At 40.5% G+C, this 21,243-nt stretch overlaps 2 protein-coding genes across 6 annotated transcripts in view; one reads left to right on the forward strand and one right to left on the reverse strand.

Moving 5' to 3' along the window:
* LOC109485315 (anaphase-promoting complex subunit 4-like) overlaps positions 1-12,050 on the reverse strand; it is a 13,500-nt gene extending 1,450 nt beyond the window's left edge. The window contains exons 1-28 of one of the 5 annotated variants that reach the window (XM_019788863.1): positions 11,849-12,050; positions 11,415-11,523; positions 10,691-10,820; positions 10,159-10,275; positions 9,821-9,847; positions 9,663-9,710; positions 9,329-9,356; positions 9,114-9,191; positions 8,861-8,977; positions 8,502-8,585; positions 8,257-8,343; positions 7,905-7,978; positions 7,631-7,673; positions 7,256-7,332; positions 6,964-7,064; positions 6,695-6,746; positions 6,376-6,431; positions 5,964-6,067; positions 5,500-5,592; positions 5,205-5,259; positions 5,001-5,098; positions 4,823-4,884; positions 4,555-4,599; positions 4,265-4,366; positions 4,007-4,075; positions 3,495-3,695; positions 1,938-2,046; positions 893-1,600 (exon numbers count right to left, since the gene is read on the reverse strand). In XM_019788863.1, the coding sequence (XP_019644422.1) occupies positions 1,487-1,600; positions 1,938-2,046; positions 3,495-3,695; positions 4,007-4,075; positions 4,265-4,366; positions 4,555-4,599; positions 4,823-4,884; positions 5,001-5,098; positions 5,205-5,259; positions 5,500-5,592; positions 5,964-6,067; positions 6,376-6,431; positions 6,695-6,746; positions 6,964-7,064; positions 7,256-7,332; positions 7,631-7,673; positions 7,905-7,978; positions 8,257-8,343; positions 8,502-8,585; positions 8,861-8,977; positions 9,114-9,191; positions 9,329-9,356; positions 9,663-9,710; positions 9,821-9,847; positions 10,159-10,275; positions 10,691-10,820; positions 11,415-11,523; positions 11,849-11,959 (2,391 nt within the window). In that variant the 5' untranslated portion in view covers positions 11,960-12,050 and the 3' untranslated portion in view covers positions 893-1,486. Of the gene's footprint in view, positions 1-892; positions 1,601-1,937; positions 2,047-3,494; positions 3,696-4,006; positions 4,076-4,264; positions 4,367-4,554; positions 4,600-4,822; positions 4,885-5,000; positions 5,099-5,204; positions 5,260-5,499; positions 5,593-5,963; positions 6,068-6,375; positions 6,432-6,694; positions 6,747-6,963; positions 7,065-7,255; positions 7,333-7,630; positions 7,674-7,904; positions 7,979-8,256; positions 8,344-8,501; positions 8,586-8,860; positions 8,978-9,113; positions 9,192-9,328; positions 9,357-9,662; positions 9,711-9,820; positions 9,848-10,158; positions 10,282-10,690; positions 10,821-11,414; positions 11,524-11,848 lie in introns of those variants that run through there. The other 4 variants (XM_019788860.1, XM_019788862.1, XM_019788861.1 and 1 more) reach the window with 4 other exon arrangements.
* Positions 12,051-12,324: 274 nt separating this feature from the next.
* The window catches only part of LOC109485233 (rho GTPase-activating protein 19-like), a 9,134-nt gene continuing 215 nt past the window's right edge, over positions 12,325-21,243 (forward strand). Inside the window, exons 1-13 of the mRNA XM_019788678.1 lie at positions 12,325-12,467; positions 12,960-13,103; positions 13,576-13,755; positions 14,361-14,429; positions 15,031-15,108; positions 15,394-15,603; positions 15,883-16,112; positions 16,477-16,563; positions 17,340-17,456; positions 18,001-18,123; positions 18,291-18,398; positions 20,705-20,869; positions 21,018-21,222. Coding sequence (XP_019644237.1) covers positions 13,070-13,103; positions 13,576-13,755; positions 14,361-14,429; positions 15,031-15,108; positions 15,394-15,603; positions 15,883-16,112; positions 16,477-16,563; positions 17,340-17,456; positions 18,001-18,123; positions 18,291-18,398; positions 20,705-20,869; positions 21,018-21,222 — 1,606 coding nt within the window. The 5' untranslated portion in view covers positions 12,325-12,467; positions 12,960-13,069. The remainder of the gene's footprint in view (positions 12,468-12,959; positions 13,104-13,575; positions 13,756-14,360; positions 14,430-15,030; positions 15,109-15,393; positions 15,604-15,882; positions 16,113-16,476; positions 16,564-17,339; positions 17,457-18,000; positions 18,124-18,290; positions 18,399-20,704; positions 20,870-21,017; positions 21,223-21,243) is intronic.

The following is a 21,243-nucleotide window of genomic DNA, read 5'->3' on the forward strand; positions in this document are numbered from 1 at the left end:
CTTTCTTGTGCAAATTTTTCACCTCTTGCATTATCCATGCAACCTCTATTAACGTTGTAACATTTAGTCATCAGGATACATATGTGACACTTTAAAAGACAGTGTGCTTGATAGAGATCTCTAGTACATTGTACTGGGGGATGTTGAATCACATTTCTTTCTAGGTGGCAAATATGTGACCTGGCAGAATTATGTCAGTAAACTTTATCCTTGCTATCCTCTCCCACAATCATGCCTGTCATGTTGTTTACAGATCTTCACTACCGTTCATGGCCTGAACCAGAAGAGAACAGAGGTCCAGCAGTCGTCTTCTTCCTCCCGCATGCTGGCCAAGCTCAGGCTCATAGCAGAGGACTCAGTGGACCCAAACCTGGGGGTAATGTGTGCTTTTCACTGTTCTTACAAACCCAGTGCAATGACCAAGTGAGTGGAGAGTTTGCCTCGCATATACTAGTAGTAGTAGTAGGTCTAGAGTTCAATTAGCCAAGTCGTACAAAAGACGTTTGAACACAAACACCACTACAAGTGGACTATCCCCCTGGTGTAGTGATTGTGCAACATTCCCTACTGAAACAGAGATGGGAATTACACTATGCACAATCTGGTGTGGGGAAGGATTTGGATTCTTACAAATGCTTCTGTATTCTATTATTGATTGAGGGTGATGAAAAGGGATATTTAAAAAATGTAGGGTGAATGTGGGCAAGTAACATTTTGTGTAGATTTTTCCACATTTTCATCTTTGTCAGTCACTACAGAAAGATGGTGAATCTGAAGTGTCTGAGAATTTGTCCAGTTGCTTGACCTCTTTTGTATTACATAATTTTCTACCTGGAAGTCTAACCTTCATCGATGTATAAGCAAGACTGGTATTATTTCAGACCAAAGGAGACATCCTGTCAAACCTGATGGCCGTGAAGGTGTCTGGGCCCGAGCCTGAGGCTCAGTCCTTTGCTGCCAGGTCACGCAAGCGTTCTTCAGTCATCGCGCCTGGCGAGTATAAAGACTACATCTCCGAGGCTGCCAAGCAGATTGCACGCCGCAATTTATCAGTGTCTACCTAGTGAGACCACTTCCCGTGAGAAAGGAATCTGCCAGCCTGGCTGCCATCCTAGTTATGTAACTGGGACTCCTACTCTCAGTTTTACCCTACTAGGTAAAGAAGGAGTACAAAGCCTGCAATAAAGATGAAGTGAAAACAAAAACAAAACTAGTGCTCCAAATATGTCTGCACCATATCAGCAAAGTATAACACATCTTGTTATCATGCCCTGCTTGTATATGAAAAATTTGAAGCCTTTCCTCCATTGTGTGTATAGACTCTATAGACCTAATAATAGAAAAAGTAAAAACGACACTGAAAACTTCTAAAAGTATAGGGATGTCCTTCAAGAATATGCAACACATTTTAATGCACATCAGACATACAAAATGTAACAGTTTACATGTCAGACAAATGGCTACTTTTACATTTATCATTCTGGGCTCATCTTGTCTCATTGAGATCCTGCATGTCGTTATCACTGATGTCTTCATCACTGTCCCCTTCTTCCTCTGCATTCATGTCAAAAAGTCGCAACCGGCGCTGGTGACCATACAGCTGTAAAATAGGACAACACAAAACTAAAATGCCAGCAGCACGTTGTATTTTCAGCATCATATTCTAATTTTACAGACATACATGACTTTGTACATTGTACAAGTGCATTAATAAACTGAACAAAGAAGCAAAATGTCAACTACAGTAAAGTGCTGTTTTTGTCGCTTTTTCTACCAGTACCACGGTAATTTCAGAAATGAGGACATATTGGAAAACAATTTTGCAACGTTTTCAACACTCAGATGTCAGATCAGAAATTTTACGTCCCTTGCCAGTGGTCAACAAAAACTTGATTATGCTAGGGTATGGAGAGTCTGATCAGAACAGTAGTCCTTACCACAGCTCCCACTTTCCTCTCCCCACCCACTGCCATGACTCCAGGGTCTGCATTCTCCAGGTAGCGGTACTGAGTGATCTGGTGGCCCACATCATACATGCACAGTCCTCTGCACACAACAAGAAAGCAGAGATTTCAGACTTCTAGGAAGTACTTTCTAGGAAGGTCCTTCATGACTTTCAGATTCACCCCATTTACTGTGCAGTGTTCGAAATACCCGTCTGCAGTCTGCAATTTGCAGATAGATTTTCAAGATTGCAGAAGAGAAAATCTTACAATCTGCAATTTTGCAGAACGAAAAAATAGGCTCCGGATTCAATAGTTTTCAATTAGCAAAGCAGTGGCGCTGTGAATAGATCGAAAACCTGCGTCGCACGAACCTGCCGGCGTTTTCCAGCAGACTGTAATGGTCCCATATAAGGGAATTTGGGTCAAAGTTATACGATTTTGACAAGGCGACGAAAGGCGACGATAACCAAATATGGGCACTCGCCATTTTTCGATGTTAGATTTCGTCTCCCGGGAGGACCCGACAACTGCCTCGGCAATTTTCACTGAGCATTTCCCAGCAGGCAACACGGCAAAGGAAACATGGCTCCTCCGAAAAACCACACTCGCCTCGGCGTTAATTTGCCGAAATTTCGATGTTTTTCCTTGGTATTTTGCACGATTCAAGCAAAGAAAACAAGTTGATCACATGAACAAAAGGGAAATACAGCACTGGGAACCTATATGGTCCGTTTTGTTGGGCGGTAATTTCTCATTTCGAGTGAAAATTTACGTGCATCACATTGTGACCATATGGTGTAAAATATCAGTGATTTTCGGCTCGATCCGAACCAAGCACGGCCCGTAGACTTGTCCTTTATGATTTCTAGATGACTATCGGTACCAAAATACGGGAAAATATTGTTGCAAAATGAGAGAGACGGAGACTAAGGTAAACTTCTTTTATTTGAAGGCTGGATTTTCATTTTCCTGGCAGGCTTCTTTTTTATGTAGTGATCATCAGTTATTCAGTAACAACAAATATGGATTTTTGTTCCGGTCAAAAAAAACCGGTCCACCGACGTTTCGGTTTTTTTGGACCGGACCGATAAAATTTTACGGTCCGAACATATTTAAAAGAGTGATATTTTGAAGAATTTCAGTAATGCTACAGATTTACAAAGCTATACCGTTATATACATGTATATATGATGTAAAATAGGCATTATTGGTTTCAGAATGTTGTAATATGGGGGCTGTGTATTTGCAGAAAGTATTTCCAAATTGCAGGACGAAATTTTGACTCTTCTGCAATATTGCAGAGCACTGAAAAAAAGTATTTCGACCACTGCTGTGTCTGGCATTTTGACCTGTGATTCTGCCCGTCCATCTTCTCCCCACCCACATGCTGTCAACCAGACAAACCCAAAGCTTAGCCACCCCAAAATAAAACTTCCAAACCCATAAGTTGAGAATACAAAACTGCATAAATAACTGCTATAGTCTAGACAGGTGATTTTTATAGGAAGCTTTGTATTCTTAACTGACAATGAAGAGAGACTGACTCACACTCTATCTCCGATGGAGGCCACAGTTGCGGTTAGAGGGAATGTCTGTGAGACTTCCAACACTGCAAACCCACAGTCATCCAGGGCCATGAGGGGGAGGAGGGCCAGGACAGGGCAGCACTCCCCCTCCCCCTCCTGCAGCAGCAGTGCTAACGTCCCCTCATCATAGTACGAGACGTCTAGGATCTTGTGGGAACTGCATCTGGGGTGGACAGAGTGAGGTAACAGTAAGGTATAACTGATACATATTTCATTCTATTTTGCCAAATGATAAAAGAGCAAAATTTCACATCAAAATAATATAACATAAAACATTAGCCTGCATATTAAATGCTGCTTCAAGCAGCCCTTCCACTGGTCAGCACAACATACAGTCAGAGCTTGTGTCACACAGGCAAGCAAAACATTTAGAAATAAAGTATTCTATGTTTCAAATTTAAAGAATGTATCCAGTTGCAGAGGACTGAGTTGAAAACTTTCAATTGCTTTGTAGAAATGATGCATTAATGGCACCTTTTTGCTTCTTGCTCTCCTAGTTGACCTCCGACCTTTAACCACGCCCCCTCCATCACAAGAAGTTCACTAGCATGTGAGAAACAAAATATATCAAGTTGCAGCTGCTTAAGATAAAAATCCACAATCACAAACTTTCAAGTACTAAGGAAAGACTCCAAGAATAGAAAACCACCAGGAACATTTCAAGTTTTACAGTGACAATCATGTCAGAAATGTCATAGCTTATACAAGAAAAAATCCCCCTGCAGTTCCGACCTGTGCAGCTGGGTGGGGTGCCTGATGACCAGGATTCTGCTGAGGGTGTCCTGGTCAGGAATCACCAGTGTGAAAACATGGCGAGGTTCACCACCGCTGAACCTGAACAAAAACATCAACAGGAACAATGCAATCAACTCTTTTCTTCAATCAACTCTGTTCTTCTTCTAGTAAGTCTATTTTGCCAGGTACCAGTCTCATACCCAAAAGAACTTCCTACAGTGTAATACATTCTGACAATCTTGCCTAATAACTTCAAGAGTCGTATCATGTATGATGATTGCACTTACTGGCTCATTGGAAGAACTGGTAGCCTCTTGTGTTGGCTGTCTCCCCTTCAATGGAAAAGCCACAGTAAGTATGTTACAATGTGCATGTCTCATGATCCAAGTATCCACACCTCTGTGAAATCAAAACCCAGACAATAGCACATCCTATACATCCCTAATGGTTATAGATCTTATATTGAACAATTCATCAAAAGTACACATATTTAGCTTGTTTTATTTTCTTAGCCCTGTACATATATGACCGTTCTTATTCACCTCAACACCTTACCTTTTAACCATAGAATACAAGGGCAGGCTTCCTAAGCAGTTGAAGGACCTCCCAATCACTGCCTGCAAAAACAACAAAACAAGAAGAATGCTTTTGCTCTTTGTCGTCTTTTACCATCATCTGAAGATGCAGCTTGACCAACTTTACAGCCATTTCACTCTGTATACGATGTACTTACTGCAGGCCCTTCCAGTGCTCTCTCCACAGCTGTCTTAGTTATGTTGAAGACTTGATACAGCGACTTTTTCTGGTGGTGTGGAAACAGCAACTCACTCCCTGTGACCAAATAAACATCGTGAACACACAATTAATGTTGCTAGCTATTTTACATAGGTGCCATGAGCATCTCATTGGATAGAGCAAGGCATCAGTAATGTCTCACCTTTTAGATATGTACTTGACTGCATGAAGGTCTCCCAAGGGATCTTTGACAAGTCCTAAAAAATATTGAAGTCATGTTGTTGTGAAATTCGACTTTTCCTTGAAAACATAATTATGAATGGGGAGGAATAAGCTATTTTGATACTTTAGCATACTTTTCAAATGATCATCCACTGTCAAAGTCAATATAAATTCACACAAGTTGTCATTTTTAACTACATGTACATTGCTAGCAAGTAACATAAGTGATGCATCATCTCTGCTTCTTCAGATGACAAGTACATGTTCTCCTTTACCTGAGGAAATGGAAGATCTTCATCCTTCTTGTTGAGATACTGACCAACTTTCTCAAGATTGAATCTTTTGGGTCTTCCTGGAGATGGTGTCTCCTACAAAATACAGAACATATGAAAAAAAATTATGTGGACACTTGTAAGTAGGAGTTTATTTGAAACACTTAGGACTTAGGACAGTAATTTCCATCTAATTTATATACATGTATTTGCTAAGCAACCAACTGTTGTATTTAGACCCCACCCAACAACCATTTCACAAGACTGGGTAATCAATGATAAAAATATAAGTGAAGCACATTGTACAAAGTATCATCTTGAACTACCATAGACTCCTCCTAAGAAACCAATTTTCCTTAAATGATCCCTTGAATGGTTGCTGAGACCAGGTACATCATCAATTGATTGAAAGATTGATTGACTGAAGATAAGAACATAGATGGAGGATAGTCCAAGTGAAGATTCACCTCTGTGAGATTCTCCTGTAGAAACTCTGCTACGAAGGCCAGGTCCTTCTGGGACATCTTACTGACCTCAGACGGTACCTGCTCCCCTGCTAGTCTCAGCATCACTAGAGAACATACAAACTTTACATGTCAGACTATAACATAAATACTGGAAATCTTGTAGTGTTTGCAGTGACTTCACAGTTTTTGCAGTTGAAAACACCATGAATATCTGTTGTGCTAGATTATTGTACTAGTATCTTCCACCAACTTAAAACTCTGTGAAACTCCCTTTTCACTCCTACTGTGAAATCACATCCCTGTGATTTCGTCCTCTCTTCACTTCAAAGCAGTCCTTTATATACATGTACATGAAATTCAAATATAATGTACTCTTACAGTGTGGTACAAATAATAAAGCCACTGTGCTTACCAGCATAGACCCAGCGAAAAAAGGCCTTGAAATTCTTCATGCTGTTATCAATTACTCTGTGGAGGAAAGAAGTTGAAGTTAAAACCAGGAAATTCTGTGTTTACTAATCTACAGGAAAATGTTGGGGTGAACAAGACAGAATGTTATCTACCCCAACATCTGCATGTAGATTATTACAACTCTCATTATTACAACTCTACATGCCACAAATCAGAAGAATTTTGTAAAAGATATTTCTTTAAAATTTAGGAATGAAAAAATAAAAACCTGAAGTTACATGCATGAGAAAAAAAAAGAGATATCAGCAAATTTTACTTACTGCAGAAGCTCGTTGGCCTTGAGCATGAAGGACCCTGCACAGCTCCATGCCTCTGGTGGGTTGGGGGAAGAAATAGCAAATTTTAGGGATCAGGCAAGGCAATATATCAAAACTGTTTTGTCTGAACTCTAACAAAACATCAACAGAAGAGAGGGTGCAAGAGAGATTTTTGGGCAGGGAGAGCAGAAGGTTTTTGACCCAAATAAATGGGCATTATCATTAGCAGATTCAACTCTTCTAACGTTACTAAAAGAAGAAGTAACACATACCCTGTACAGCTTGTGTGTTAAGTCCTAACATCCCATACTTGTCATACCACAGAGACAGACCCTTCAGTTCACTCAGATGAAACAAAAGAGCCTGTCCAGCTCTAAAAAGAAAAAATACAGCAGTGTTATCTTTCAATGATACATGTCATTTAACCCTCTACATACCAGCGCATCAATGACAATTCAATGAATCAGAGCTCCTGTGGATACTAGTAACTAAGGGTTAGGAATGAAGGAGCTGGTCCTGTTGAATCCTCTGTAGTTGTAAAAAGCTTTTACTTGAAAACTCTACCTCTGAAGATGATTCAGCACCAGTTTCTCAATGTTGGAGTAGGAGTTGTCAATGGACAAGCCAAGTTTCTTCAGACCCTGTTCAGGGAAGACAGAAATACAATTTGTTATATCAAAGTCAGCCTAACATAAATGACATGTTTTTTTAACATCAAGTGTTTCAAGTGTTTTCAACTTTCTTAAACGACCTTTCTTACCAGTCACAGAAAACACTTAAGTATCATGTTATATTACTTCAACTGACCAGTGACAGACAGTAATGGGAAGATATGTTGTTATATCTCAAAACCTGCACATCTATCATCCCTAGTGTTGAACTACAACCAACATGTTGTATTATATCAACTATGACAGCAAATTACCACATATCACCTACCTTCTCAGTTAGTGTATTCAGTAGGAAACTCTGGAGCTCAGGACTGAGACAAAACAAAGTAGGTTACAATTTAAAGAAGCAAAGTGCTGAAAAGCGTATGACTGAAACAATTGGCAAAATACACATTTTAGTGATTCTTCCACAGGTCAGTAAAACAGAATATCATACTAACAGCATGCAAGAATAATTGAAACTACATGTAGAAGCAACAAGCAAACGCAATCAAATACATGTACTAAGGAACTTCATTACGTAAGAAACAAATAAGACCCACCTGGCTTTACCCCACATCAGTAACTGTAGGAACTCATCACTAACTTGCCAGTCAAGGTCCTTACTGTCAATGGTCTGAAGGGAAATATCGTAAATAAACAATTCATCACATGCAAAACTTGGAGACAAGCTTATGGTTAGAACTTATCTGTAATACCTGACAATTTTAGTTACATTTTCCTTTCATCTTTGATTGTATGTCGACCCTTAGATTAAACATGCCCCTTTATCATGCAAAAAAGTAATAGACCAAGTGGTCTCTTGGATGGAAGAGGTGGAAACTGGTACATTACTAAGCCTTATACCAGTAATGGAACTGCAAATAAATTGGATGGGATGAAACTGAAAACTACCTCTGCAAACTTGGCCAGTTTGTTGTCCATCTCCAGTAGGATGTCTTCCCATGCTTCTGACATGGACCGTAGTGTGTTCTCCATGTACTACAACATCATGTGAAACATCATAAAATATACTTAAAGTCTATCAGAACTTAGTATACGGCTATATATGCAATATAATCTCACATTTACACATGTCAAAATAAAATTTTCTCTCCCCTGTTAATTTGTCAAGCAGAAAAATGACACGAGTGACTTACTCCAAGAATTGTTGCAACCTGTCCGTACTTCATGCCTAAAGTAGCAAGCTCCTGCTTCCGTGTAGCCAACAGGGCAGTGTTGTACTGGGGGGAGAATCAACATCCACACATGACTTTTTATCATCAAGATGTAACAGAACTGGAATAATAACTCAAACCAGACCCTTCTGGTTTTTCTACTTTCTCTACAGAATGTAGGTGCAACAAAATAGTGTCTTCTATTAGAAATAAATACTGTGTTCACTGCAATCACTGTTTGCATTTACTGCTTTGTTTCTGTTGCCTGTGAGGATTCTAAGAGAGGGCACTAAAGCATTAATACAGACTAAATTCAATTACATGAAGCCTGTAACACTTACAGTAGTTAGACAGACAGTGTGGTCAGACTGTGAGGTGTCAGCTGATGCCTGGTGCTGTACCACTGCTGACAGACACTGAAGGTCACTGGACAAGGTCACACTCAACAGCCGACCTCCCTGGTGGAACAACAACAAAACAATGCAGCAATATTACAACTTTGAACTGTGTTCTACAATTTCTAGGAATGTATTCCTTACGCTAGTCAGGAAAACGGTGGAAAAATTACAATATTTGAGTCTCTTTGTTTCTGACCTTGGCTTGAGGGTGCTCCTCTGGTGCAAGTTGTCCCATTGAAAATAGTCCATATGCAAGTAAATAAATACTTCCAACCTATGGGGTAAGGGGTAAGATACAAAATATACGATGTTAGCTACATTTGTACATTTTCAGTTATCCTGTGGGTATCATCCAAAACTAGTTCAATGCCTCAAATGCAAATATGTTGAATGTGCAGAATCAGTGCCTACCTCATCCCCCACAACCAGAATGTTCAACCTGCAAGAACATTGTAAAAGAAGAATCGTGTCATGATCATGTTACAACTAGATCTGATACTAGTATAATCTATCAAGAAAGATATCTGCCTCTTCAAGTACATTCCTTAATGGTGACTTGGTTTTATGCAACTAAATGGTACATGTAATGCTGGATTGTTCGTTAATAGTGCATTTACATGTAATTCTGTACCAGCTATGACATTCTTGTACACTGTAAATCTTTATACAAATATCTGCTACCACAAGTTAATAATTTTAGATCTAGATGGAGAGTATCATACATATACCTGGTATACAAACTTACCTAGTCTGACTACTTAGTCTCTTGTTATCTTCCACAACCTCTTCCTCACTGTGCAAACAAAGTCAACATTATCGTATGATGAAGATATTTCAGAAACATACTTTTCATTTAAAAATCAAGGAATGAAGAACACTAATGATGGCCAGTGTTACACATACCTGTTAGCTTTGTCTGTGGCACTGTACCTGTTGGGAAAAAGAGTAACACACAGATATGAGTATAGAACTACAAGGTCCTGCCAGGAACTACATAAACATTTCTCTGCACATATTCAACTACAATGTATAATATTCCAGTCAAGACTGCATCTGCTATCTTTCTGACTGAAATCCTCAGTCACTGATGAAAGAAAGCGAACGCTACCTGAAATGTCTGACTCATCAAAGAATATATGCAGTTGGTTGATTTAGTTGTGCATTACGTAATGCTCTACCTGGATGTCTAACCTTTATCAACGTACCCTTTTGCTAGTGGTGTCTAATCTTTATCAACATACCCTTTAGGTAGTGGTGTGAGCCTGGGGAGAAACTCTGCTGCTGTATCCTGTGGTGTGGTTTGACTGGAGGCTGGGGAGGATGACTGGTCCACATGGACTGGGGAGGCTGTCACTCCGCTAGCGCTATAGGAAAAAGAAAAATTTAGACAAAGCAGAACGTCATCAAGAATGCGAAACCTTAAAATAACAAAAGGTGTCCCCAAAGTGCAGAAGCCATGACAAAACTATATGACACACTACTGACATGGCAGGTTCTAACATGTGAAACCTCAATGAAAATTAACCAGCAGGCTGATAAAACTATATGAGTTTTTCATGAACAAACAAAAGCTCAAATAATCAAACTCCTCACAAGCATTACACAGTAGTAGGTTGACAGCACATGGGTAGAATGGCAGAATGATAGGAGGTCACAAGTCTAGCCAAAAGCCAGCGGGAATTAATGGTCTGACAGTCATATGGGAGAAGTCAGGAAGCAAAGGATTGCAAACTTCCCTGAAGTAGATGGGAATCTCCAATTTGTTGTTCTGACCTGTGTTTGTCCTCTGCCTCCTGCCATGTCATACAGGAGACTGGGTGTGCCAGGGTAGACGTGTGCAGAACCTCAGCCTTCTCTACATCACACAGGACCACCTGCCCACTCTGGTAACCAACACCCAGCACTGCAACACACATTAGAAATAACATTATTCAAAGTTACCAAAGAGGATTAACCAAGATTCAAACCTGCAAGTGCATTGAAAAAAATTATTATTTGACTGGGATATATAAAAAGTGTTTAGATGTATAAAACATTACTTTTCCTCAGTCCATTGTACTTGTTACTTGTGGTACTGAAGTATTATTTTGGGTATTTGAGCTCTGGGTTTGTGTACCGTATTTGTTTGTCCGGACAGAGTAAGTTACAAGGTCGTGGGGAAGATTGACTGGCTGTATGACAAGAGCTCAAAAGGTCAGAGAGAGGAAATGGGGTGAATGTGAAGGTCTCAGAATCTGGCCAGGAGTCAGCAGGCTATTGTGGTCGACATGGGGGAATTCAGGAAGTCAAGGACTGCATATTTCCAGGGAGTCTGAACTCTCCCATTACTTGTTTGTAGTAGCCTCTCGGCTAATGGCTTTGTTTCCGAGTAGCATGCCTACATTGCACCCCTTTGATATTCATGTATGCTGAGCACTTGAATCGGGCAATGTAAAAGTCATTCCGCAAAATGCCAGATTCAAGAATCGCCATGCGCCAGAGCTACTCCTGGCAGTACCTTGTCCGTCCGGTCTCCAGGCCAGTCCTGTGACACCCTGACCTTCTGAGGCTCCTGCAGGCGGTGAGAGGGTCCAGACCCGCTGCCAGTTCAGACGGTGGAGCCACACCTGCAGAACAATGGGCAAGGTGATGGCATGGCAATTTTACTATCAATCTTTTCAGTAATGGTCAGTAAATTATGATCATGGCGTTACCATGGAAATTATATAGCTCCATGTGTTACTATGTGAGCCAAGTACAGAACTAGTTACTAGTATGTTCCTAGCTTTTTGGTAATTTCAAGACACAGTAATTAGTGTAAAATTGTCTGACGAAAATCTCAGTTCTTTATGAATACTGTGGGGATGTAATGTATGAACATAAATCACTCATGGGATTGACCACTACAAAATTTTTCGCGCCTTGCTTCATAATTTTTTGGGACACACGAACCTCTCCTTGAGTGTTTGCAAGAGCAAGTAGATCCATCTTGGGATTCCATTGCATATGTGTCACCTCCGTGGAGAGGGACTTCTCCTTCAGCTGTCGGAATGAACACTGCATCTTTGATCCACCAACAAATCTTCAAGAATCTCTAGAAACTTCTGACTTCGCCATCCTAGATTTTGAAGAAAGCCGCCATATTTGGAATAGGCCATTATCGTCTTGAACGCCCATGTGGAAAAAAATCAGCATTAACGGTTACTAGCCTTATAATACAGTTTTGAATAAGTATTTTCATGATTTTGAATAATTCTATGTTTATAAAGTACGTGCTGATATGAAAAATAATGTTCTAATATGTTTTGTGATACAATTTGCACACACCTAATAAAAAGTGTACCAGTCCGCAAGCGCTGGGGACGTCAGGAAAGAGTAGCCAATCAAACACAAGATTTTCAAAGTCCTAACCAATCACAGCAGAGTTTACTAATGACCTAAACGGTGCCGCCATTTTGAAAAGTAGGTACTGTTGGTGAAAGTTGAGACTAGCTTGACACGAATGGCTTAGCAAACAGATGAACGCCGTTAAAGTTTCGAGTATCTACAGGACACAAGCTGCAAAACAAAGGTAAGAGAGATCTTCCGTTGGTCTCATGTGTTTGTAACGATCTGATCCGCTGAAAGGTTATCAATTAACGCTGACGTCTGGTGAAACTTAGGCCAGGGGAGGGCGGATATGTGAAGTAAGGAAAGCTTTCTGAATTTTTTTGGCATCCAGAACAAGTTTAATTCACTTATAAGCTATACAATTACGAAATGTTATTAATGGGATGCAAATTTTAGTCATTGTTTTGATTGGAATGCTTCCTTAGCCAGTGGTGCTAGCTTGATTTTTTTAGAAATAGCTGAAAAGGCATCAAAATCTACTTTACTAGTACGTTACCAGCTGAACCGAATCGTGTGAGAAACCATGCGTGGATCAGTTATGTATACCTTCCCAAATCATGTATTTGTCTTTAATCTCGTCTGATTGTTATGCTAACAGCGAAGCTGGTACAAATAAACGTTGTTCATAGATGACGAACAGCTCCATGACGACACCTTTGTTCTCCGTTTTCAGAACCCCCTTGTTGTCTTGAGAAGCCAGGACAAGTCACAGTTTAGATCGGAGCAACATAATTTCCACCATATTGCTGGGTAGAACGTAGTGGTGTAGCACAGTTCTTCAGCATGGATGGTCCATCAATGCAGACAATCTCACAAGGTAAGTACACCATGATAATTTGAAATGCACGCATGTAGTAGAAGATGACACTGTCTTCTAATATCCCAACCCAAGTTTCATTCAAGTTGTGGTATGTTACTTGTGAAGACAAATGTTGTCCACATGAATTTTGCTACAGCCCAAAAATGTAATATCTCTAACTGCCAAACATGATCTCTTCTGAGGAAGACAACGATACATGTGCACTCTGTTACTGTACATGTGTAGAAGATATGCTAGCTCTGAATTTGTAGATGGATCTGGTACAATCTCTCGAGCTGACTTTTAAGTATGTGCAGATAAATTATACTATAGAGGAAGCCATAGTTTCAGTATTTCATGAATAACCAAAGCTCAAACAATAGGAGGTAGTAATAGTGTCATTACTATTCTGACCATTGAGAAATTCATTGTTGAAAATGCCATGAAGTCTTAGAGTATTCCACGGTTCCACCTGTACCATTTTTTACAGCGATCACTAACCCTGACTACTGGGTGGACAAGCTTCGGTTTGAGGACCCGGAGACATTTAAGGAGCTGTGTGGAGGGATGCTGACACGCTTCCTGGACCTGCCTGGGTCTGAGCTGAGTAGAGTACTGGGGACCAGTCCAGTCAAGGACAACAGGAGGAGATTCCTCGCAAGGAAGAAAGGTTTGTTCAGACTTACGAACCCTAGAGGGAGTATTGATGGGTGGACTGTACAGAAGTGGGTAAGGAAAGATGTGAAGGCTCTCGTCCAAAAGAAAGAAAGAAAATAAAAATTCCCCAGCTGTTCACTCAATGTAGAACTAAAAAGTATCTTCACATTTTCATACAGTCCACAATCCACATACACTGTATACCCAAAGTGTGTTCCAGATGTTGTTTCTGTGCTTCAGACATGTACATTGTACTACCAATGTCCTTGGTACTACCCATGTGTATAGAGAAGGAGTTGGACATTATAGGCACTGTTTCTTGTTTTAAGACAGGTATAGGTTGTGCATCTTATCTCTTCAAATGAAATACAGTATGTATGTCTTATTATTGTATGAAATGGGACTAGTGCAGTCATTAGTATCTACCTAAATACAGGAGTAGGCAGTGTTTGTTTGAACCATTCTTTATTCACGAGCAGCTCAAATCAGTCTGCAGGCTGCTTTCAAAACAGTTTGATGTATCATCTGTTGTAAAGTCCCCCCTTGGCTGCCATGTAAATGTGTCAGTGGAGCAGGCTAATTTACACGGTGACATGTCACTTCTCACCCACTCTTTAGTGACCCAACAGGCTGAGAACACAGTTCTGGCAACTTGGCTTGCCTTGCGGAAACTTAAGTCTGAACAAAGTGAGTAAACGTAACCAGACCCCCACGGTTACAAAGGGCAAAGCGGTGAAGGCACAGTAGGCACTTATGTGTGCTTCTGGTGTTCCTTTAGCATTTGCATGCAGAAACAGTTGCCATAGCCATAGTACACTTCAGTTTTTGGTTGCTCTTTTTTGCTGTTGCAGTCTTGGCAAGTTTGCAAAGTTGCTATGGGTGACGTGTGGAATGTATTGCATGCTCTGATAGCCAGCAGTTTTTATACATGACTGGACCCAACTGATGCCACATCATGGGGTGTGGTGGTTTTCAGCATGCAATTCAGGCCTGGTTATACACATGGTGTAGGGAGTAAGTGTTCTAGTCTGCATGTAACTGGTGTTCCTTTACACTGTTCATAAATGGTCCTTGGAAATAACATTTCTTTCCACAGTCACAAGTAATACCTAAGGAAGTACAGTATGACTACTATTAGTAGTATTACCTCTGAACTGGGATAGTGCCAGCAAACTTCAACCTCCAGCCTCCACAACCTTTGCCATTCCAGGTTACCAGTGATGGTTTTTGGTGTATAATTAAACTAAAAGTTTGTTGTGTTCTGACCTGCAGTACTGTTGTATCCCAGCAGGTGGAGTGTTTGGTGCCCCACTGACAGAAGAAGGTCTGGCCCAGATCCATCAACTGATCGACTTTCTGGGAAATCGTACGTTCATCAGTAATGTTCTTATTACATTGTTGTAAGCATTGTTAGCCTGAGTGTAATGGGCTTTGAAGAGTCCTCTTCAGGCTCTTCCAAACCTCATCTCTCTTGAAATGCCATCTTAAGTCTGTTAGAGTACAATTCATCTAATAGGGTCATGTAAAGGTTGCTTGGCCATTACTTAATCATTCTTACCACAGAACTAATCAACATCTTAATATTCCATTCCATTTTTGCTGATCTCTCTCCTGTCCAGTTTAAATGACATGCTGTATTTCCAACCAACAGATACCCATGTAGAGGGAATCTTCAGAATTCCTGGGAACTCCCACCGGCAGCAGCGGCTGAAGGACAGCCTAAACAGCGGGGTTGACATTGACCTTGAGCTGGGAGAGTTCACGCCCCACGATGTGGCCAGCGTGCTGAAGATCTTCCTGGGAGAGTTGCCCGAACCCCTGCTCACCACCCGACATTACCCAGCATACCTCCAGGTCCCAGGTCAGCAGAGGGCACTTTGTTTGTTTATTTTACATAACTGGCAAACTGCATAACACACCTTTCCCAGGGGCACAACACTGTGGCCTGATAGGGATTTGAACCCAGAACCTTTTTATTCAAAGACCACTTTGCCTGTCGCCTTCCTTTGCCTTGAATTTGAAACATTTTCTTTTGTTCCAGGAGTAAAGTCTATGTAATTTTTATTTTAGAATCATTTATATTTCTGAAAAGTACTAGTATTCCATTTTGAAAGACAGGAGTTTTTCTGTGGCCCTGTAGATATGATGCTGTTTGACAAAAGTGTGAAGACGGACAAGCCCAACAAGGAGCGTCAGATTGAGACGTATCAGCTGCTGTTCTGGCTGCTGCCCAACGTGAACCGTAAGCTGCTCCAAGCCGTGCTGTCCCTGCTGTACAGGACTGCCCAGGCACAGAAGGACCACAAGAACAGGATGTCTGCTCACAACCTCGGGGTCATGTTCGCTCCTCATGTTCTCTGGCCAAGAAGTGTGAGTACAAACGTATCCAGTATTACTTTTGCCAGAAGACAGTTGTAAATACAAGTGTTGCAATGCATGCATGTTCTAAGTGATACAGTCACAGTGAGAGCTCACTGTGCACATTAACAAATTTTAGGTACTGGTACACCTGTAGATGAGTTAAGGTACAGGTCCAGGTGCCTATAGCCAACTGTCCTTTTTAGTGGTGAATTGTTGTCCTTTCAAGAGATGAATTATCATCTTTGAGATGCAATTTACTTAAGTGTAAAAATGGTGTCCTGCATTGGACTCCTTACTCCTACCATTTCTGACTGTAATGTGTATGTTTATTGTACCATACTTTACTAATCCCAAATTGTGGCTTGATTTGTAGTTAACCATTGCAGACCTGAAGGACAATGTGAACAAACTGAACGGTGCTGTGGCTTTCATCATCAAACACTCCCAGAGGGTGTTCCTGGTAAGGGTTAACCACATCAGGATGTCTGTTTGGATGTAATTGTACTGTGTGAAAAGATCGTTGTGGAAAGTAATGAATGGATAAAGATTCCAATATATTGTAATGATAAGTAGCCTTAAATACATTAAACATAGCAGAGACATTTAAACATGCAATGTGTCATAAGAACATTCTATGTGGTTAGTCTATAATCTGTATTAAAAACAAGAAATACCAACATATGATGATCAGTGGTCGAAATACTTTTTTTCAGTGTTCTGCAATATTGCAGAAGAGTCAGAATTTTGTTCTGCAATTTTGGAAATACTTTCTGCAAATACACAAGCCTCTGTACTACAATCTTGCAAGTTTATAAGCATTAACTATTGATTGAACAAAAGGAAACAAAAGATAGACAAGTCAAGACAAGTTTGATGTAAATTAGTGAAGAAGCTCCTGTTGTTTCAGAACAGGAGCTTAAGTGTTGTCTGTCCTTGGGGCCAAGAGCACCAAATCACAAGTGCCAATTTTACCTGCTGCAAAATTGCAGATTGTATAAATTTTTCTTCTGCAATCTTGAAAATCTATCTGCAGATTGCAGACTGCAGACAGGTATTTCGAACACTGATGATACTTTCATTGCCTGTTATATTCTGTAAATGCATTTACTTTTGCCATGGTTTTATTTTCCACTCTCCTCTTTAAACATAAAATCAGGACACCGCAAATATGTATTTTGCATTAAGTATCTATAAGTGAGTTAAGTCTGACATATTTCAACCCCTCCTCCACCACAGGCACCTGCCCAGTTGCGGGCCCAGTGCAGGTTGTATTACGCTGCTAAAGAAAAGACTGAAACCCAGCAGAGTACTAGTACCACAGCGTCACCTTCAGATGAGGTAGCCCAGAACAGGGTACATTTCCTTTTGGTGTTGTCTTTGTTAGAGCTAGGAGTAAGGATCTAAGCATTACAGACATACTGTTGGTCTGATGAACAAACCAATTATTTTTCTTCTCAAAATACCAGGACATGTACATGTATTCGAACAAGAAAGCAAAAATTCTCAGTTCATTAGGTTCAGAATTCACTGATGGTATAGGATGAAATTATCAAATTTTGATGTTTCCAGGGATTTAATTTGAAGCTGTTCATGACTTTTCAGTGTAAGAGAAACCTTCTGGAATTTCTTATACTGTTACACCATCAACAATGTAACTCTCCTTGTAATAAAACCTATTCAGGTTTGTGAGTCTGTCATAATTGTGTGCGTCCTAAAACAGTGGACAGCCATATACTGTCCTCTTATACATGTATTATATTATATCATAATTATAAAACACAGGTCAAAATTCTGCTATAACTAAGAATATATCCAGGACAAACTGAAGGTAACGTACATACATGGTGAAGGGAATAGGACTGTATTAATCCTTTTATTCCACTGACCTTCCCACCAGGCCAAGAAGAGGCCACATGAAGATGGAGAGAGTAAGACCCAGACAGACCTGGCCTTGGCACAGCTGTACGCACACGTCCAGTCCATGCCAGACTCGCACAAGAAGAGAAAATACATCAAACAGGTACATAATTTTTGTGCTAAATATTTTATTTTGTCTTCAAAAGTTTCCTTTTCTCTATGTCTCCTTTGTCTCTGTGTTGCTTTCCCTGTCTATGCTGCTATATTCAACATGTTAAAGACATTTTCTTAACATATTTAGTGACAGAAGAATTTTTATTTGTCCATCAGTTTAATGAACAGTCCAACTGCACGCCGGGATCACCAAACCACAAGTTGTTACCCAGGACCCGCGGCAAGCATGTCAGGAGCAAGTCTTGGGGAGCTGCCATCACAAAGGTAAGGCCGAGGGCTCACACTGAAACTTGTCACACTTCAAGTGTTTTCCCATACAAGCGATTGCTATTTTTGTTTAGGCCACACTGATTTAATTTTATGGATGACATCCTCTGGGGACCACAAAACTAATGCGAGAGGGCGAAAAAAAAAATCCAGCCAAAAAAAAAAATGCTGCTTAACCACAGGAATACAAAGCCGATAATGCGGATTGAACCACAGGACACAGTGACTGCATCAAACAAACAAGTCTTTATTTGCAGGAGGTAGATCGATGTAGATAGTCTTATTCTGGTCTCATCCTCCTTCACAGCTTCCTCCCTCACAGCTTCCTCCTTCACAGCTTCCTCCTTCACAGCTTCCTCCTTCACAGCTTCCTCCTTCACAGCTTCCTCCTTCGCAGTTTTCTCTCCCTACAGAAAAACGTAAAAAGGTAATTGCTTGACCTACATTGTAGGTAGATATAAACATTATATATACAGTATATAGTTTATACTTAATACCCTGTAGAAGTGCATGTATACAACAAGGGGATTGATTTCAGATAAAAGTTTGAGATCAATAGTTTGGGCAAAATGTAAAAGGTATAGCAGAAACAGTAACCACCTGAAAGTTAGTGGTCCATCTTCTTCCTCTCTAAGGATCTCTTCCTCTTCAGCTTTCTCTTCACTCTTGTACGCTCTCCAACACCAGCGGCTTTGCACACCTACAGAAAAATGACATGGTATGCAAAATTGATTTACTTGGAATGTATGTTTCCAAATAAAATTGAAATAAAGTGTATACTATCGTAAGTTACAACATTACTAATGCAGGTGAGAATGAATGTACAATTAAAACATGAGGTACACAATAATAATTAACCTACCTGGCACACTGGGTGAATGCACTGAAACTCTTGCAGTTTCTCTGGAGGGATGGGGAGCGTGTCTGTTTCCCCACACTGCCAGCATACCAGTGGCAGAATGGTCAGTGCCCTAGACTTGACTTGCGCAGAGTAGTAATACACCTGGTGCACTACATGAAAGAGCCCTGCACAAAACGGATGTGAAACAGAGAAATAAAAATCATTTTTCAAAGAGGAAATTTTGTTAAAATTTGCGAGAGCTCAATATTAAAAAAAACCACCCAACTGAAAATCCACAAAAACTTGCATGAAGAAATGCATCTTGTTGGAAATTTGCCATATGATTACAACATCATAATCTACATACAACTACTGTAAATCATTGACAACTTTATTTTGTCTGTATGATAACACGTGTACGCGCCCCTCCCCATAAATTTTTGCTGCGTTCCCAGATTCTCAATCGAAATCAGAAAAACAAAACAAACAAAAAATAACTGAACTATTCTTACCTCAAAGGCTCACTTCTGCTGACAATCTTCGCTTTAGTTGTTGCAGTTTTGTCAACAACAAAGTATACGGACGAAACAGTCGAACTGAGCTGAGAAGTGGCCTGACCCACTTAGGCCACCTCGACTCCGCCCTCGACTCCTCTCCCATTTCTCTCATCGTTGGAAACGCGTGGTGGCCGCTCTGGAAAGGACGTCTGTCCGGGCGATACTCCTTGGCTACCACGTGTTGCTCGTAAAGCTGGGCAAACCTTACATCCCCCTCGCCATGACGTATTTTGAGGACAATGCCGACATCTTCCAAACTTCGCGGTCTACATTGTAGCTAGTACGCATGTGCAAAAGGTTCATTTACGACAAAATTGACGTTTTGCGGAAGTACAAAAGAAGTTTTACGATAAGCCGCCCTTTTGCGGCATTCATGAGTCGGCAGTCTGTACCGAGTTTCAGCCCAGTTCCGGAGTTCCGTGAAGCCTCAAAAGACATGATTTTTTTTTTTTGGAGAACAAGCGAAAATCAATGCGCGCGAGGATGTCATCCAAAAAATTAAATCGGTGTGGCCTTACATCAATTACTGGTTCTGGCATATGCAAATAATTGTTGGGCAGATCACCCAACTACCATCCACTTTCTGCCTGTCACTTGTTGGCTTTGACGTCATGGCAACAGCTTATATTGATAGACTATGGCTCTTCAGATGTTGTTTTTTCTCTATATACATGAGCTCCAGTATTCAGCTTAACAGCTGCTGATGACTCAAAGGACAAGACCACAATTTTTTTTAATTCATACAGAGTTCATGCAAAGGTTTTACTGGTTTGTTTAGACATTTTAGGTATAGTGGCATTTACTTATAAATATTTCCAATAATATGATAGAAATGTTACAGAATTAAAAAAAAATTAACAGTATGATGTTTGAACTTGCTATTGTCCTCTTGTTTGGTTATACAGCTTTTTGCAAGTAACAAACCGCAGACACAGACGAAAAGTGGGGCTCACTCTGACCCCAGGAAGTCTTCGCAGACACCGACATCTGACCGGATCGGAGCCAGGATCAGCAGTCACGCGGAGATCAACACACCGGGCGCCATCTGTAGGAGCGCACAGAAAACTCAGGTAGTAAGGGCTCTGGTCACTTCAACACATCATCATGTAATGTGTCAATATCACAAGTGTTCACTCAACATCGAAGCTCAACAAACTTTTGTTGTAGGTTGATGCTTACTTTGAGCCTAACAGTAACTTGTTTTTACCTATCCTTCAGGATGCACAGGAGACTCCTGCCAAGAAAACTATGATTCCAACAGCATTTTCTCAGGCTCAGCAGCTTGCTGAAAAGGTATGTTACTTATTAGTGATGTGTGATATTGTTCAACAGTACAAACTATTTCCTTTGTATTTAGAGTTGTTCTGCAATCTTCTATGTCTAGGATGGACATCAATAACTTCGTATAAGTTGTCATATCTAAGTAAACTTCAATGCATATTTA

This window comes from Branchiostoma belcheri, unplaced genomic scaffold, assembly GCF_001625305.1.
Source record: "Branchiostoma belcheri isolate BF01 breed outbred unplaced genomic scaffold, Haploidv18h27 scaffold74, whole genome shotgun sequence".
NCBI lineage: Eukaryota > Metazoa > Chordata > Leptocardii > Amphioxiformes > Branchiostomatidae > Branchiostoma > Branchiostoma belcheri.